Raw genomic sequence first — 18,804 nt, forward strand, 5'->3', positions numbered from 1 at the left:
CCCTGGGATCATGACCTGGGCCAAAGGCAGAGGCTTAATCCACTGAGCCACGCAGGTGCCCCTATTTCGGGCTATTTTAAAGATGATTGGGTGTTCGTAAGAGTTTGGCCCATGTTTTGAATCCACTTGCATGCTCATGATCCTGCATTGCTAAGCGGGATAAGCAAAAGCCAGTAAGGTCTGTCATCCCTTTCTGTAAGGCAAGAGTCATATTATATTGATTCCTAATTTGGAAATGAGTTTGGCAAGATATTTTTTTTTTTGGTACTTCGTGAGGAGTTTTGAAATACATTCCTAGCTTTTAAAAAAAATATATTTTTCTTATTTTAGGACTTGGATGTAAAGTCTTTGCTGCTTGAGGCTTATGTTAAAGGACAGCAAGAGTTGCTCTACGTAGTTCCCTTTGTTGCCAAAGTCTTAGAATCTAGCATTCGTAGTGTGGTGAGTATATTTTAATATTTTATTGGTGGTTGATTTTTAAGAGTTAGTTTGTTTCAGCAAAAGTGCAAGAGATTATTTTAGTTTCTGTGAACACAGAGCAAGTTTAGTCAGGCTTCCTCAGGGAAACTCGGATTTCGAGTATGAGAGGCTAAAGTAGCATGATTTTAAAGGATGGCTTTAGGTTTTGGTGTTTTCCTAAAATATATAGATGGGAAACCCAAGGGTTTTGTTATGGCCATATGGGTATAAGTGCTTAACTTTTATTTTTTTTAATTCTTAAAATTTTATTACTTATCCTAAGTTGTTTTTTTTTTTTTTTTTTTTCATGTGATGAAGAGAGACACACAGTAAAAGAGGGAACACAAATGGGGAGAGTGGGAGAGGGAGGAGCAGACTTCCCGCTGAGCGGGGAGCCCAATGTGGGGCTCAGTCCCAAGACCCTGGGATCATGACCCCAGCCGAAGGCAGATGCTTAAGGAATTAGGACCCAGTGCCCCTTACAGCTGTTTTTGTTTTTTTGAATATTTTATTTATTTATTTGACAGAGATCACAAGTAGGCAGAGAGGCAGGCAGAGAGAGAAAGGAGGGGAAGCAGGCTCCCTGCTGAGCAGAGAGCCTGATGCGGGGCTCGATCCCAGGACCCTGGGATCATGACCTGAGCCGAAGGCAGAGGCTTAACCCACTGAGCCACCCAGGCGCCCTCTCTATAGCTGTTTTATGTAATACAAATTAAAAGATGATTTTGGTGGCCCCCTTAACATAATAGCTTTTCTTTAGGTTTTTAGGCCACCCAACCCCTGGACAATGGCAATTATGAATGTGTTAGCAGAGCTACATCAAGAACATGACTTAAAGGTAAATTTATTGCTGCTTTATCCTTTAGAACATTCTGTGTCGTCACATTATTAAAATTTACAGGAGAAGTAGAGGATAGTTGGGGTAACCCTAACGTTTGGGTAAGAGTAGTATATATTGTGAATAAATCTACATTAAAAAAAATTCTTTTTGAATATTTGAATTATGCAGTTAAACTTGAAGTTTGAGATTGAGGTCCTCTGTAAGAACCTTGCACTAGACATCAATGAACTAAAACCTGGAAACCTCCTAAAGGATAAAGATCGCCTAAAGAACTTAGATGAGCAACTCTCTGCTCCAAAGAAAGATGTCAAGCAGCCAGAAGAACTCCCTCCCATCACAACCACAAGTAAGTGTCATAATTAGCCCTTTCCTTACCAGAAGGTTTTCTTAAATGGTACGTCTTCATGCATATAGAAAGTTGTGATTTTCCACGTAATGTGGTGCTAAAATTTTATATACTTAGGTGAGCCACCTAAATTAAGTAAAAGTTAGTTATGTATAGGCATTGTCTTAGGTATTAGAATTCATATGGTATTCTTAATTAAGCATCATTAATCATAACCCAACTAAGGTTATCTTTTACATTGTTTGAGGTCTCAGAAGAAACTGAATGGTATGATGGTCTCTGTTATTCCTCAAATTTTGGGCTGGCCAGACAACCAGTTAGATCTGCCAGGGGTGGGGGGTGAATTATTATACTTGGATCACATAGATTGGAAGTGTGGGAGCTGTAGAAGTGTTGGGGAAAAAAGATTGGGAAGTGTGTTAGGATAAACCAGCTTTCATTCTCTCTCAGTCCTCAATGGCTGAGAATCTCCAAGTAAAACCAGGGAATAGCCTAGACTGGAAATAGATACCTATAAGAAAGAGTAATTCAACAAGGCTTGGGCTTCTTAATGAAGCATGTCCTCCCAGTTGTTGATTTGCCCTGGGGCATTGTCACTGACCTAGTTTTACATACTTTGTTCAAATGTCTGTTTAAAACAAGAGAAGTTTTCTTATAATTTAGGGTGGAAAAAATGTGACTTGTGCCATTCCCCCAAGTCCTCCAAGAGACTAATCTCTTTGAGAGCCTGCTAATGTTACAATAAAATCAAGAAGTATGCTTTTTATTAGCTTTTATTTTATCTCTTAACATTTAGCAACTTCTACAACACCAGCTACCAGTACCACTTGTACAGCCACGGTTCCACCACAACCACAGTACAGCTACCACGACATCAATGTCTATTCCCTTGCAGGCCTGGCACCACACATTACCCTAAATCCAACGGTATGTAAACACTGCTCCATACCCCATTTCCTACTTTGTGACAAGATAAACTGGTCACCTTCTTTTTCTTCTCGCCATTTCTTCTGGATTCTTAGTGTGTAGACTTTTGTGCGGAGAGCAGGAACTGGGAACTGCTCTGTAGTACAGCTTGGCTTTTTTCCTACTCTAAAAATAGTTATTGTGACTAGACATCGTCTATAGTTGTTCCTCATATCCAAATCCTGAGATAGTAAGTAGCTGGCAGTTTAATCACAATCGCCAGGAATTCCTTCCACAGGTCAAAAGATCTTTAGTGTGTTTATAGCTTTTTGCTCTTTATTTTCATTATCATGTCACCCTTAGCCTTGCATTATGACCTCTCCTGGCAGGTAGTTTGAACTGAGCTGATTCCCGTGTGTGTATGTGAAATCTCCAGGCCAGGGTCTAGAAGTGGGACTTAACACTTTTAGTTGTATTTCTGTAGCCTAGTTCTAGGAGGAAGTTTGATTTGGTCTATAAAATTCCTACATTTGAAAGGTAGTATGTTACTCTGTATGTTCAGAGTGATGATTATCTTTTATTCTGCTTAACACTTGTTCAGAATCAGGTACTTGGAGTATTCATGGTCTTTGTTTTTTAGAAACTGAAAATGTTCACACATATAGGAGTAACGTGAATACAGTGAGCCCCTTTTTATTTAAAGAACATAAAAGGATTTTGAAAGAGCTATTTTAACCCTCATCCTATTTTTTGTTGGGGTTAGGGCTAGATCTACAAATTGTGGTTCCCTTTATAATACTGTCAGTAATCTGAATACTTAATATATCCCTCATGAGTATTTAAAAAATTTCTTGCAAGGACATTGAGTTAAAGAGACCAACTGAGTATTAGGGCATAGTTTGTTTTAGAGATAAAAGATTGGAAATAGTTTTCCAAGTGAAGCGAATTGGCTTCAACGTATGGTAGTGTAAAATGTTTGGTATTCTGAGGAATTATTTGTGGTAGTGCTTTTTTAGAAATCTCTTTTTCTCTTAGAAATCTTTGATTCATTTGCGTTACTCCAAGCAGCTAAAGAAGTCACTTTAAGTGCCCACATGGGGCACCTGGGTGACTCTGTTTGTTAAGTATTTGCCTTTGGCTCAGGTCATGATTTCAGAGTCCTGGGATCCAGCCCCGTGTTGGGCTCCCTGCTTAGCCGGGAGTCTGCTTCTCCTTCTGCCCTGGCTCTTGTGCTCATGTGCTCTCTCTTTCTGTCTCTCAAATAAATAAATAAAAATCTTTAACAAAAGAGTACTTAAGGCACACATTTTAACTAAGGAAGCAGGTAATCATCCAGTAATAAAAAATTTGCCCATAAGACTTTTTAAAAACCGAAGACTCTATCTCTTATCATATATCATAAGGTATGGGAATACTGCTCTCTTTGTAGCTTAGCTTCTATTTCTTGTGTTCTTCATTGGTTTAAGTAGAAATTGGTAGTTAATGGTTAATACTGAAGTAACTTCCAAAATCATGGGTGTGATTACTGATGAAAGTTGGGTTGTCTTACTTAAATAAGCTGTTGACTTAACTTGTTTTTTCCCCACCTAGATTCCCTTGTTTCAGGCCCATCCACAGTTGAAGCAGTGTGTGCGCCAGGCAATTGAACGGGCTGTTCAGGAGCTGGTCCATCCTGTGGTGGATCGATCGATTAAGATTGCTATGACTACTTGTGAGCAAATAGTCAGGAAGGATTTTGCCCTGGATTCTGAGGAATCTCGAATGCGAATAGCAGCTCATCACATGATGCGTAATTTAACAGCTGGAATGGCTATGATTACCTGCAGGGAACCTCTGCTAATGAGCATATCTACCAACCTGAAAAACAGCTTTGCATCAGCCCTTCGTGTATGTTGGTTATGTTTTTGGTATAGTATCTTACTGCTTGCCTGAAAGACGTTCTTTTTCTTTACATATCACCAAATTTGATGTCTTTCTTTGTCTTAGATTGTAAATTCTGTGAGGTGAAGCATCATGTTTGTTTTTGCTTACTATTATATCCCTCAACATAGTGTTTTTCAGGTAGTAGATATCCAGATATTGTTTAAAGAAATGAAGAATTTTTAAAAATGCTTAAGTTAATAATCTTGTTTTTGTTTATCATTAAGAATTTAGATTAAAACACTTGGAAATAGGACAATACAAAACAATGGAAAGTGACTTTGTATGTGTACACATAAACACAAACATGCACACTTTCTTCAAGTAACTCAGTTACTAATTTTGGGTCTTACATGTCATGATTAATAATGACTTTTATTAAAAACTGCTTTACTGTTCATGTATTTCTTCACCATTTTCATAATTGCCTGATAAGTAAAATGTTTTGGGTGAGTACTGTTTTCATCTTATATACAGATGAAGATGATGATTAGGCTATTTCATGGTCATAGCTAATGAGTCATAAGTCAGAACATGTAAAATTTGTCTAGGCACTGCATTTCCTGTTTTTTTACCTGTCTTGTCCATCCACAGAAAACTTTTTAAATTGTTTTCATTCTGTCTTTTCCCCTTCCAATAGACCGCATCCCCACAACAAAGGGAAATGATGGATCAGGCAGCTGCTCAGTTAGCTCAGGACAATTGTGAATTAGCTTGCTGTTTTATTCAGAAGACTGCAGTAGAAAAAGCAGGCCCCGAGATGGATAAGAGATTAGCAACTGTAAGTGTTTAGCATTTGCCATTTAAGTATTTTTTTTTTTCCTATTTAAGAAAATGCCTCATAACAAGAACCTCAGTGACTTTTTTTTATTTGCAGGAATTTGAACTGAGAAAACATGCTAGGCAAGAAGGGCGCAGGTACTGTGATCCTGTTGTGTTAACATACCAAGCTGAGCGGATGCCAGAGCAAATCAGGCTAAAAGTGAGAACCGGGGGCTTTGTCTCTCTCTTGCCCATCTTTGTTTTCTTTCTGCTCTAGTTGCTTAAACTCTTAAGACAGTAGGGTTAAATGTTAGATGTTTCTGAGACAGATCCCACCTCAGCCTATCATTTGAAGGCCATCTGTGGAGAACACATGAAGGTACCTTAGGGGTGTCTGGCTGGCTCAGTTGGTAAAGTGTGTGACTCTTGATCTTAGGGATGGAGTTCAAGCCTCACATGAGGGATTAAAATTAAATTAAAATTACCTTCTCTCTCTCTTTTTTTGGGGGGGGATACTTGATTATTTCTTCTTTTTTAAAGATTTTATTTATTTATTTGACAGCACAAGCAGGGTGAGTGGCAGGCAAAGGGAGAGGAAAAAGCAGCCTCCCTGGCTGAGCAGGGAGCTCGATCCCAGGACCTGGGATCATTACCTTAGCCAAAGGCAGACGCTTAACTAACTGAGCCACCCAGGTGCCCCAAGATAAAATTACTTTGAGAGATTACTTAAAGATAAAATCTTTAAAGGGTGTGTGTGTGTGTGTGTGTGTGTGTATGTGTGTATGTGTGTATGTGTGTATTAATACAGATAAACTTAGATGTATACACCTCCCAGTTGTTGAAGTGCTCCCATAAAGAGTTCATGTCCATGTTAGTTTTTGTGTTTCACAACTTGGTCTTCCCTTCTGGTACTTAAGTTTTTATTGCTACCTGTTGGTGAGAAGATGAGGTGAGAAATCTGATCATTTTTACGAGTTTTTTTGGAGAATTGCACTTGGTATGGTTTTATTTGAGGCATTTTCCAGTGGAAAAACTCATATGAATTTATAAATGACGGGCACTTTTTACATGATTCAGGGAAATGGGAAACACTGTGAATTGTGTGCAGATGCGTGCATACTGAGTCATGCATCCAACATCAATATGTTGTAGTGACTCCTGTATCCATTCTCAGAATAACCCCTATGCTTACTCCCATGCAGACTTTCCACTTTGAAAAAACTTGCCTTTAGTTTGTGAAGAGGATCCTGTCAAAATAGGTTTTCTTCTTCACAGGTTGGTGGTGTGGACCCAAAGCAGCTGGCTGTTTACGAAGAGTTTGCACGCAATGTGCCTGGCTTCCTGCCCACAAATGATTTAAGTCAGCCCACAGGATTTTTAGCTCAACCCATGAAGGTAAATTGTTGCCTGGGTTTAAGTCGAATGTTTAACATTTTAATTTGAATGTTTTTAGGTGTTAATCTGTCACTTGCTTCCTGTGAGCTTAAGTTATAGGGGGAAAATGTACCCACAGTTACTGAGCATAGCATATGTGCTGTGTTCATATGGGGGGTGGTTAAAAAAAATGCATGAGGTTCATTTTCATGTTTGGACTAACTAGAGGAATTTACATGGTGACCCCCACGGCTTTGCCTGTATTTTGTAAAAACATTTTCTAAGGGTTTGAAATATATATAGAAAAGTTGAAGATGTAGGGATGGGAAAACATTTTCCCCCTAAACCATTTGAATGCAAGATACCCTGATACCCCAGTCACTCTTGAAAACTTTGGTGTGTGTTACCTAAAAAGACATTCTGTAGTATAGCTGTTGAAATCAGGAAGTTACTACAGATACAGTAATACCTAATCCTTAGACCTCATTCAGGTTTTATGAAATGTCCCAGTATCACCTTTTTATAGTAAAAGGACCTATTTCAGAATCATACATTTCAGTTAGTTTTATTTTTAAAATTTACCCCAGGTTAGTCTGATATAGCACCTCACTTTTTCCTCCTCTTTCATGACCTCAACATTTATGCAGATTATAGGCCAGTTATTTTTTAGAATGGCCTGATTTGCATTTTTCCAATATGTTGTCAGGAATAGATTCAGATCCAGCATCTTTGATATATTTATCACAGAAATGATGCTGTGTTATTATTCTGTCATGCTTTGACACTTGAACTGAGTACTATATTTTTCCATTGTTCAGATTACCTGATTTCCTAGGCTGTGTTCTACCCCATTATTTATTTTGCTTGCTTTGATTATTTGATTGTGTTGATGTCTGGTGGGTTTTCTTCAATCAAATTAAATACCCCTCCCCTCATCCTTGCTTGCACTGCCCCACCTAATGTTATTAAGATCGAATAGTTCAGGAAGGGGACTGGAAGAGCCCCTCTATGTTTTGATGGGTGAGGGGCGCTCCTGGGTGGCTCAGTTGGTTGAGTGTCTCCCTTCAGCTTAGGTTATGGTCCCAGTGTCCTGGGATCGAGCCTTGCGTTGGGCTTCCTTCTTGGTGAGGAGCCTACTTCTGAACCCTCTCCTCTCAGCTGCTGTACTCACTAGCTATTGCTGTCTCTCAAATAAATAAAATCTTCGGTGGGGAGGAGAGTTGTTTTTTAAAAACAAAAAAATTCAGGGATATAAACATACTAAAAGACTTTTTAATTGATGTATAAGCCGGTGAAAAAAAAACCTTAAAAATTATTGCTTTTGACTTTCTTGGTTGTTTCCTTTTCTAAAACAGCAAGCTTGGGCAACAGATGATGTAGCTCAAATTTATGATAAGTGCATTACAGAATTGGAGCAGCACCTACATGCCATCCCGCCAACTTTGGCCATGAATCCTCAAGCTCAGGCTCTTAGAAGTCTTTTGGAGGTTGTAGTATTATCTCGAAACTCTCGGGATGCCATAGCTGCTCTTGGACTGCTCCAGAAGGTTAGTTCTTAAATGCTACTTTTAAGAAGAGATGAGGTTTGAAGCAAGTGCAGGAAGAGACTAGGTTTGTAAATAATAGTGACCCATGCCATCATCTCCTTAGGTTATCTTAAGATTTTAAAATTAAGGTAAAACAAGTTGTTTTTAGTAATAAGCAGGTAATTTTCTCTAGAATGTAGTTGTGGCAGTTACTGACGGTGAAATGGGAAAGTTTTTTTTTTTTTTCTCCTATTAAGATCTTTTTGAAAATACAGTTAAGAAACTTTAAAAGATAGCAGTTTAGATTTGGAGGAATAGGTTGATACCAAGTACTTGGGTAATGTGGGAAGTTTGGCAGGGAGCATTAGACTTTGACTGTATAGGGACAGTGGGCCTGTCATGTGAAGAACACAGTGAACATAAACTAGATAGAATTTAGAGAGAGAGGGAGAGAGAGAGAGAGTGTGTGTGTGTGTGTATGTGTGTGTGTTAGGGTAAGTGAAAAGCATTTTGGTGAGCGCAGACATTGTTCACTGGAGGCTTTAGAGGGTGTGTTGTAGTTTTTGTTAAGGTTTGTGTTTTGTCTTTGATAGTTGGGTCAAGTACTATATTATCCATGTTTGTGAATACTGTTTTTCTTCCATAGGCTGTAGAGGGTTTACTAGATGCCACAAGTGGTGCTGATGCTGACCTGTTGCTGCGCTACAGGGAGTGCCACCTTTTGGTCTTAAAAGCTCTTCAAGATGGCCGGGCATACGGGTCTCCGTGGTGTAACAAACAGATCACAAGGTCGGTAACCATCTTAGAGAAGAGCACTGTTTATTGGACTGTTTCTAACATACATGCCCTGTTTATGTCCAGACATTTCCTTTTTCTAGAAGTTAAGCGAGACATTTGTTCCAGTCCTGAGTAGTGAGAATTGTTGATTGCTTGGCCCTTTCCACTTTGGTGCCTATGATGAATGTGGAAAACCAGTACCTTGCTTTGGGGGATAAATTGTGTATCATTGGTTTTTAAAGGTTTTAGTGATTTCATAGCAGTGGTGTTCGTATATAAATATTTCATTGTCTTAAATGGAATCCTTTGCTTTCTAGACTTTGAGAGCAAAGCTTGAGTTTTAACACTGGGTTGTCTTTTTTCTATTTTATTATTGGCTGTTTTGAATCTTAGATACTAATTTGCTGTTCGTTCTCAAAGCATCCTTAATTTGGAATAAATTACCATTGAATAAAGTTGTTTATTTGATAACAGTATATTTAGGCCTTTAAAGAAATACTTCTTCTAGGTGCCTAATTGAATGTCGGGATGAATATAAATACAATGTGGAAGCAGTGGAGTTGCTCATTCGTAATCATTTGGTTAATATGCAGCAGTATGATCTTCACCTAGCTCAGGTATGGAGGAAATTTTCTTAAACAGGAAAGGTACTCTGGTTAGTTGGGATGTGTGTTTGCTGTAAGTGTTGTCTATCTTACATTGTGCTTTTTGTGTTGCCAGTCAATGGAGAATGGTTTAAACTACATGGCTGTGGCATTTGCTATGCAATTGGTAAAAATCCTGTTGGTGGATGAAAGGAGTGTTGCTCATGTTACTGAGGCAGATCTATTCCACACCATTGAAACTCTCATGAGGATTAATGCTCACTCCAGAGGCAATGCTCCAGAAGGGTGAGGATGAAGTGTTTGGGGATCTTTGTGTATTCAGTCTATGAAGGAGCTTTAAAAATGAATGTGCAGACTTAATAAGTAATATTACCTGTAAAAACTTGCTGTACGTATAGTATGTGGGAGGCTTTAGTTTGACCTAATATTGTCTCTTGAAGTATGAAGCCTTAACTAACTGCCCAGCCTTCTTGCTCTAGAGCAAGCATTATGTACAGTACTAGACTTAGTGTCAAGAGCCCTGTGTTTAAGCCCTGCCTCTGCCACTTTAAAATTGGAGTTTTGATACGTTGATTTACCTTTTCTTGAATAAAATAGAAATATCTCAGAGAATTGTTGAAATTAAGATACATAACCAACCATGGCACATGGTAGGCACACAGTGAATATTTGTTGACTGTGAACATCGATCAGCTCCATTTCAACAGGCACTATTTTTGGGGGGGTTAAGAAGTGGCTTAACCAAGGTCAGTTATTTGTGTATTATATGGTTATGAGTAAACAGAGACCGAAGATAGTTTTGTTTAAATATGGAAGTCACTGTTGTGGTTTCTGTTAAATAAGCAAATTGTCCAGCTGTGTCTGTCTGTGAAATCACGACCATGAGTAGACTGATTTTCACTCTGGATTTATTGTACTAGATTGCCCCAGCTGATGGAAGTAGTGCGATCCAACTATGAAGCAATGATTGATCGTGCTCATGGAGGCCCTAACTTTATGATGCATTCTGGAATCTCTCAAGCCTCAGAGTATGATGATCCTCCAGGCCTGAGGGAGAAGGCAGAGTATCTTCTGAGGGAATGGGTGAATCTCTACCATTCAGCAGCAGCTGGCCGTGACAGTACCAAAGCTTTCTCTGCGTTTGTTGGACAGGTAGAGCTTTTGGAAAGAAAGGTGCTTTTTATTCAACATAAGTAGGGTGTGATGCCTCCAATATTTAAGCTCAGTATTACGTACCTGTGGTCAGACAGTTACCTCCATACTCATGTAAACCAAAAATTGTCACCATCATTACTCTGTTAAATTGATAAAGCCTATTTCTTTTCCTCATCTTTGGGTGCTAACCAGTAAATTCAACATTTCATGTTCCCTTTAGTTCTACTTATCCCATTTCATTTGTCATAGTTACAAAGTATGGGATCAGATAATAATGAAATTGCCAGATGTATGTCATAATTTTACTAGCTTTATAACTAGGGCCTTATGGGCTAACCAAATTCTCACAATAGCTCCTTTTTTTTTTTTTTTTAAAGGTTTTATTTATTTATTTGACAGAGATCACAGGTAGGCAGAGAGGCAGGCAGAAAGAAAGGAGGGGAAGCAGGCTCCCTGCTGAGCAGAGAGCCTGATGTGGGGCTCAATCCCAGGACCCTGGGATCATGACCTGAGCCGAAAGCAGTGGCCTTAACCCACTGAGCCACCCTGGCGCCCCTAGCTCATGTTTTTTTTTTTTTTAAAAAAAAGAGGACACTAAAAACTTAAATGGGTGGAATCTTTTCTTATATTTTCTAAATTAAGTAGCTTATTTACCTAAAACTGACTAACATGTTCTTTTGGAAAATGGCTTACTGTATTTGTTTTCATTTTATTTGATCTAAATTGAACTTTGAATTAAAGTAGGAGGCAAGTTCCTAGAATAATTAGGTTTGGAAAGAATGTTTGTGAACAGGAGGAACAGACAAAAATGTAGAAAGAGAGCTGCAGTACCATTTAGCATTCTGTTTTTGATCATTACTGTCTGTTTTCAACCACTGGAGGGATTTAATGGCAAGAATGGTACTTGGGCTGACTGCCCTTAGAATTCCTTTAGTAGGACTATTGTAATGTTTATTCAGGGAGCGATATTTGTTTATCTGCTAATTTCTGCAGATTGACCATTGTATTTCTTTAAACTGAGATGAAAGTTTAGGAGTACTACCAAAGAAAGATTGCAAATTAGTTCTATTATCAGATAAATGATAGTGTGTAAGAGCTGATTTAAATTTTAGAAGTTAGAAATTGGATTTACTTTTTAAGATGAATTTTAACTTAGTTGAATAAATCATACAGTACAGTAGCTCTGTACCCAACAAAATTCTGAAATATACTTTATTGCATGGGTGTTATTGAATGTTTATAGTTTGATTTCTGATTTGGATAGAACAACTCTGAATCACTTGGTTTTTGCGATCATCAATATTTCATGGGTATGGATGTGGCACCTGTCTCCGTTCTTCCTGCTGGCTTATTTGCTCTTGTTTCTTCTCTCTGCTTAAGAAAGTATAATTTATACTTTTCTGTTCTCTTTTGTATCCTTTTGAGAATTCTTTCCTCCTTGTGTTCCCTCTTGATCACAGCCGTTTGTCTTTATTACCTTAACCCCCTGTTAGTTTTTCAGATTTCAGTGTACCAGAAGTCCCTTTGCTGAACTTCTCTCTTGCCTAGAGTACATTAATGTCAGTTCAGTTATTTTATTGCTTATCAAGGGACAGTGATTTGTTTTAAAATTTCCAAGATAACGGTCAAGTTTTCTCTCTGGGCTTGGTTTCTCTAAGTAAGCACTGACCTCCCTCTCTCTCTCTGCACCCTTAACTCTTTTTGTACTGTCTTGTTTCATACTAGCTAAATAACTTCTCTGCTCTGCTTCACTTCCAAATCATATATCATAAAATTTGTACTTCTATACTTTAAAAGAACATTTTATTTTAAACTGAATTTACTTTAAAATAGACTTCAGTTTTCCTTAAAATAGCCAGATTAGATCTGTGGCTATTTTTTGGGGTACCCATTTATCATACAAGTTATTACTTGATTTTCCCGTTGCAACTGGCTGGAGTTTCAAAAATTTTGTTATTGGTTGAGTCAGTTGGAAGAAGTTAAATTCTGTGGGAAAATAAAATATGAAATATATGGCATTTAATTTCCTACATGGGGGAAGTATGAATTGGCTAGAATGTCTTTATATGATTTTAGTGGGCTCCTGAAAGTTGGTTTATTTGTCTACTTAAATTTCCACATTATTTGGCTGTACGCTGTTCACAATTGCCATGTTACTATCTCTTCTGTTCCATCTTTGTTGTTCTCCATTAAACTTAAAACTGAGGAATTCTGTCATTGATCCTTAATGGAGAAGTCATTTTCATGACACCTTTTTTAAAGTAAGAATTAGAAATGTGACAAGGAGTGAATAAGAGAATACCTCTTAAGCATGAAGATTAAAAATTGATGTGTATTATCTCTTTTTTTTTGTTTTTATCTATCTTACATATTCTCGTTGTTGTTCCCTTGGTAGATGCACCAACAAGGAATCCTGAAGACTGATGACCTCATAACGAGGTTCTTTCGTCTGTGTACTGAAATGTGTGTTGAAATCAGTTACCGTGCTCAGGCAGAGCAGCAGCACAATCCTGCTGCTAATCCCACCATGATCCGAGCCAAGTGCTATCATAACCTGGATGCCTTTGTCCGACTCATTGCTCTGCTAGTAAAGCACTCAGGGGAGGCCACCAACACTGTCACAAAGATTAATCTGCTGAACAAGGTCTGAACTTCTTCTTTGCCTTAGTCTTGGTATACTTGAAATCTGCGTCAGTGGTTCTCAGGGTCCAGCCTATTCCCCAGAACATTTTGTAAGATCCCTTCAGTCCTGAAATTAAATTTGTAGATAGTAGTATAAACATAATCACTAAATTTTAGAAGAGTATGGTACTTTAACTTAAGACCACAGGTGGTGGGGGGAACAGTGTATTTCAGTATGTTAATGTTTGGTAATGACTACATCGGAAGATACTTAGATAGTATAAAATTTTCACTTGTATACAGAATCACTGTGAATGGAATACTGATAATACACTGATAATAGATTAGCAACTCAAACACCAGAAGTAATGTTGCAGTTGTCTTGATTTTTCTGAAAAGGAACAAAATAGTTTTCTTTTCTTTTCTTTTTTTTTTTTTTTAAAGATTTTATTTATTCATTTGACAGAGAGAGATCACAAGTAGGCAGAGAGGCAGGCAGAGAGAGAGGAGGAAGCAGGATCCCAGCTGAGCAGAGAGCCCGATGCGGAACTCGATCCCAGGACCCTGAGATCATGACCTGAGCCGAAGGCAGCGGCTTAACCCACTGAGCCACCCAGGCGCCCCAAAATAGTTTTCTTTTGACATACACAGTGGAGTTCTTGGAAATTTGACTATTAAAACTACAAAAACAAACTTAGGGTTGGTGGGTAATTACCACACCGGTTATCCTGTCTCTTACTCTTCGGTGGGAAGATTAAGTGGAATGCAGGATGGCTCTTTGTATGAGACATTTCTGCAATCCAAAAATCGTCCCTGGCCCCTCCATCTCCTAAATGTCAAAAGTATAAACCATTTTGCCTCATCAGTTTCACATCAGACCAGAAAAATTAGGTTTTTTAGATTGTATTAATATAATGGAATATGATATACCATGCCTATTTTTAGAGCTGTTGAAAAACCAGTGAGTTTGTGGAGAGTATACAGTTCTGGTTGAAGATTATTGAAATTCAAAGAAAATACAAAATTCTGCAGGCCACATCAAACCAGTATATGGCCCCTTTGGCTGCCAGCATATAATGTCTATTCAGATGGCATGTCTCTTTTTCTTTAATGTGGGGCACAAGAGTATGAAAAAAATACATGTCTAGGGAGTGATAAAAGTGAATTATCTTCATGATTTACAGGCTCTAATCTGTATGTTCTGTAGGTCCTTGGTATAGTAGTGGGAGTTCTCCTGCAGGACCATGATGTTCGGCAAAGTGAATTTCAGCAGCTTCCCTACCATCGAATTTTTATCATGTTGCTCTTGGAACTCAATGCACCTGAGCATGTATTGGAAACCATTAATTTCCAGACACTTACAGCTTTCTGGTGAGTATTACTGAATTTAGTAGAGATTTCTTGTTAAGGATTGCTGTTCTTAGTGGTAAAATTTGAGAAGTAGTACTCTTGTGGATTTGAGGCATGTTGATTTGAAAACTAGCTTGTATGTTTTCTAATTACACTGATGTGTTTGTATTGAAGTTGGACCTTGCTTCTGACTAAGGTTTTTGTCTTTCAGCAATACATTCCATATCTTGAGGCCTACCAAAGCTCCTGGCTTTGTGTACGCCTGGCTTGAACTGATCTCTCATCGGATATTTATTGCAAGAATGCTGGCACATACGCCACAGCAGAAGGTGTGGCTGCAGTTTATCTTCTACAGATGAAGACTGTAACTACTTGGAGCTTATTATTAGCACTCTTAGTCACTTAGTAATAATTGTACTCCTTCCAGGCTTAGTCAGGAATTATTTAATGTGGAGTAAAGTTATGGAGAAGGTTTAACCAATACTTGACTGCCTGTGCCTAGAAGTCATTCCTCAGTGATTAGGGTAGTGCTCCTCCAGGTCTGTTGTGAGCAATGTGTTAATCTTGCTTAAGAACTTTTTAAAAAAAAAGTCAAAACCTTGGAGTAGCTTTAAATAAAACTTGGATAATGGAGCTCTAAAACCTGCCAGTTTTACAGGTTCTCACTCTAAATGCTAAAGCGTTCACTCTCAAGAGTGATGAATACCACTGGTCTATATTTGAAGAAATTAGTATCAAGTTCTAGTAAAGAGTTTTTAAAGTGTAATTACAGATAAACACAGTTAACATGAGAGGTTTCTCTCCCATCTTGCAATTTAATGGCATATGAATAGAAAGCATCCCTGATTAGCCCTTAAGAAGAAAATGTGACTACTTACGTGGTTGGCAAAAAAGAGAGTGAGATAATCCTTAAATGGAGTGGGTTTTATTTGGTATTCCAGGAGGAGGAACACAATAACATAAACTTGTCCAAAAGAACATAATTTGTATAGTTGGGAGTTGATGACAGGCCACGTTTGGCTGAGAAGATTTGTGTTGTGAACTTTTTATAAACTGCAAGTTACTGGACAGGAGTTGGAAGTGGGAAAGGAAATGGGTGAGACCTAGGACTTAATTAAAAGAAGGAGTTAAGAAAACAGACCTCTGTCAGTTTCTTAATTGACTGTTTTGTTTTGTGTCTGAAATTTTCTGAGTTTTCTGAGTTTCCTTGTCCTCTTTAAATTTTGCTATAGGAACAAGGACCTCTATATATCCTGGAATTTCTGGAGGCACCCCCCCCCTTTTTAAAAGATTTATTTCTCTTTAAAGAGAGAGTGTGAGCAATGCATACATGGCGGGGGTAGGGGCAGAGGGAAAGAAGCTCAAGCAGACTCTGCATGATGGGGGAGCTGGACAGGGAGCTCCGTCTCCTGACCCCGAGATCACAACCTGAGCCAAAATCAAGAGTCCGGTGCTCAGCCAGCTGAGACACTGAGGCACCCCTGGAGCCATTTTGTTGTAAATATTATTTCTCACTGTTGCCATAATTACGCTTAGTCCCTTTTCATGCCAGTCTTTGCAGTATTTAATGTCTGTATTCTCTAGTTACATTAGTATGAAGATGATAGTAAGTCACAGTGTAGCTGCCTGGGCATCTTTTTGGTGATAGAAGAGCAGCTGAGTATAATTACGGCTCATGTACATTTCTTTCTTTCAGGGATGGCCTATGTATGCGCAGCTACTGATTGATTTATTCAAATATTTAGCACCTTTCCTTAGAAATGTGGAACTCACCAAACCTATGCAAATCCTCTATAAGGTAATTAATTTGCAGTTACACATTAAAATACTTTAATCTTAAAATTTTGAACACTGTCATCTGGGAATATGAGGCCTAATTTTTTTAAATTAATTAATGCTTTAAAAAAAAAACCTGTATTTATTTATTTGAGAGAGGGCATTGGGGGAGGGGGCAAAGGGAAAGGGAGAGGGAACTCTATCCAGGGCTTGATCCCAGGACCCTGAAATCATGACCTGAGCTGAAGTCAGACACTTAACCGATTGAGTCACCCAAGTTCCCCAATTTTCCTATTAAGTTTTTAAAGAATAACAGATCCTCAGGAAAACACAAAAATCAAGTGTACTTCATAACCAGTCCCCAAAAAGTGTATTCATAGGTTCAACTTCAGTAGATGCTGCTAGTTTTACAAAGTATATGTGTCCATTAACTCTTATACCAGCATATCCCTGGTATTGTCTGTTTTTTGTTTTAGCCATTTTGGCAGTTGTGCAGTTAGGATCTCACTGTGAATGAATTTTGCATATCCTTGATTTTTTTAATGAGCACAGTGGCCATTTGGGTATCATTTGGTGATGTTCCTTTTATAGTTTTTTGCTCATCTTTTCACCAGATTATGTTTTTCTTATTTTTAAATAGGAATTCTTCATATATTCTGGATATGAGCCCTTTGTTTAATACATAATCAGATATTTCCAAATCACTCTTGTGGCTTACCTTTTTATTCCCTTAAAAATAGGTGTCTTTTGAGGAATGGAGACTTTTAATTTAATGTAGTAAAAATGATCCAAGTTTTTGCTTTTGTTAAATGTTGGCTTTTGTATCTCATGTTGGCTTTGCCAGTCCCAAATTGCCATCTATTCTGCTTGTACTCTGTTCATTGCCCAAGAACCTACATTATTCTGGCTTTTGTGTTACCGTAATATGATCTGTCTCAATTTTAATATTGTGTATGGGTGAGGTTCATTTCCTCATCCTTCCTAGTACTGCCACCCCACAGTAAGTAATATAAGGCTTTTGAGTACCATTTTTAATTCCCCATTGAATTGATTGGGCACCTTTATCAAAATAATTGACCATTTGTGTATGCGTGTCTCTGTAGTTGATCTGTTTATCTGTTCCTAGGCCAGTACCAAACTGTCTCGATTTGTAAGACTTATTAAAAGCCAGAGTAATGAGCAGAGTAAATCGTCCTCACTTTGCTCTTTTTTAAAAGATTATTTTGGCTATTTAATGTCATTTGCCATTGCATAAAGAACTATATAGTCAGCTCAACTTCTGAAAGATGGCTGGGATTTAGATTGAGACTGCAGTGGATCTATAGATCACTTTGGAGAGAATAGAGACCTCTTAATACTGAGCCTTTCAATCTTGAACATGTATGTTCCAATTTAGTTAGGTCTTTAATTTTACTCTGTAATGCTTTGTAGTTTTCTAGCATAGAGGTTTTCAGCCTCTTTCTTTAGAATTATCCTTAGTTATTTGATGTTTTTTATAAAATTGTAAAATACCTTTAAAATTTTTTGTTTGTTGGCAGCATATAGAAACAAAACTGATATATATATATATATATATATATATTGCCCAGCTACCTTGTAGCTATGTACCTAGCTACCTAACAAAATTTACTTTTTCTGAAAGTTTATCTGTGTCTTTTGTGGGGAGAAGTGTATTCTCTTTCTTTCTTTCTTTTTTTTTTTTTTAAAGATTATTCATTTATTAGCCTGCTCACATGCACAAGCAGGGGGAGCAGCAGGCTGGCTCTCTGCTGAGCAAGGAACCCAGAGTAGACATGGATGTGGGTCATGACCTGAGCCGAAGGCAGAGGCTTAACTGACTGAGCTTCTAAGGCATCCCAGGAAGTGTGTTCTATATACACAGTCAATTCATCTACATACAGCAGGGATTTTTGCTTTACTTTTACCTGCCTTATTGTCCGTGGCCAGTAAGTCCACAACTGTGTTGAGTAGAAGATGGAGATAATGTCGTGTTTGTCTCCTTAATGATCGTAAAGAAAGCTTTCAGTAATTCACCATTATATTTTTATAAATCTACAGTTTTGTCTTGCAGATGCCATTATCTGAATAAGGAAATGCCCTTCTATTTATAATTTGTTGAGTTTTAAAATTTCATTAAATGGGTATTGAGTTACATTGAATGCTTTTTTAAAAATGAAAATTTTTTTTATTAATAACTCCATCAAATGCTTAAGCTGCCATTGCATTTGGGACCATTTCATCATGATAAATCACTGTGATTTCTGTTTCTAATATTTAAGATTTTTGTGTGATTTTTCACATCAAGCTTTGGTATCAAGAGTATGCAAATCTCATTAAAAGAATTGGAAAAAACTGAGATTGGGAAAATTGTATTCATTTTTCCTT

The 18,804-nt window shown here is 37.8% G+C and overlaps 1 protein-coding gene across 6 annotated transcripts in view; it reads left to right on the top strand.

The window, feature by feature from the left end:
* CNOT1 (CCR4-NOT transcription complex subunit 1) overlaps positions 1–18,804 on the top strand; it is a 111,670-nt gene that overhangs the window by 85,375 nt on the left and 7,491 nt on the right. For 3 of the 6 annotated variants that reach the window (XM_044256030.1, XM_044256032.1, XM_044256031.1), the window contains exons 27-43: positions 331–441; positions 1,220–1,297; positions 1,469–1,646; positions 2,443–2,573; positions 4,143–4,439; positions 5,113–5,253; positions 5,350–5,454; positions 6,510–6,629; positions 7,964–8,155; positions 8,781–8,923; positions 9,420–9,528; positions 9,632–9,801; positions 10,437–10,689; positions 13,067–13,315; positions 14,501–14,664; positions 14,855–14,972; positions 16,340–16,441. In XM_044256030.1, coding sequence (XP_044111965.1) covers positions 331–441; positions 1,220–1,297; positions 1,469–1,646; positions 2,443–2,573; positions 4,143–4,439; positions 5,113–5,253; positions 5,350–5,454; positions 6,510–6,629; positions 7,964–8,155; positions 8,781–8,923; positions 9,420–9,528; positions 9,632–9,801; positions 10,437–10,689; positions 13,067–13,315; positions 14,501–14,664; positions 14,855–14,972; positions 16,340–16,441 — 2,661 coding nt within the window. The remainder of the gene's footprint in view (positions 1–330; positions 442–1,219; positions 1,298–1,468; positions 1,647–2,442; positions 2,574–4,142; positions 4,440–5,112; positions 5,254–5,349; positions 5,455–6,509; positions 6,630–7,963; positions 8,156–8,780; positions 8,924–9,419; positions 9,529–9,631; positions 9,802–10,436; positions 10,690–13,066; positions 13,316–14,500; positions 14,665–14,854; positions 14,973–16,339; positions 16,442–18,804) is intronic. The other 3 variants (XM_044256033.1, XM_044256035.1, XM_044256034.1) reach the window with 1 other exon arrangement.

The sequence above is a fragment of the Neovison vison genome, chromosome 7 (assembly GCF_020171115.1).
Source record: "Neovison vison isolate M4711 chromosome 7, ASM_NN_V1, whole genome shotgun sequence".
Classification (NCBI taxonomy): domain Eukaryota; kingdom Metazoa; phylum Chordata; class Mammalia; order Carnivora; family Mustelidae; genus Neogale; species Neogale vison.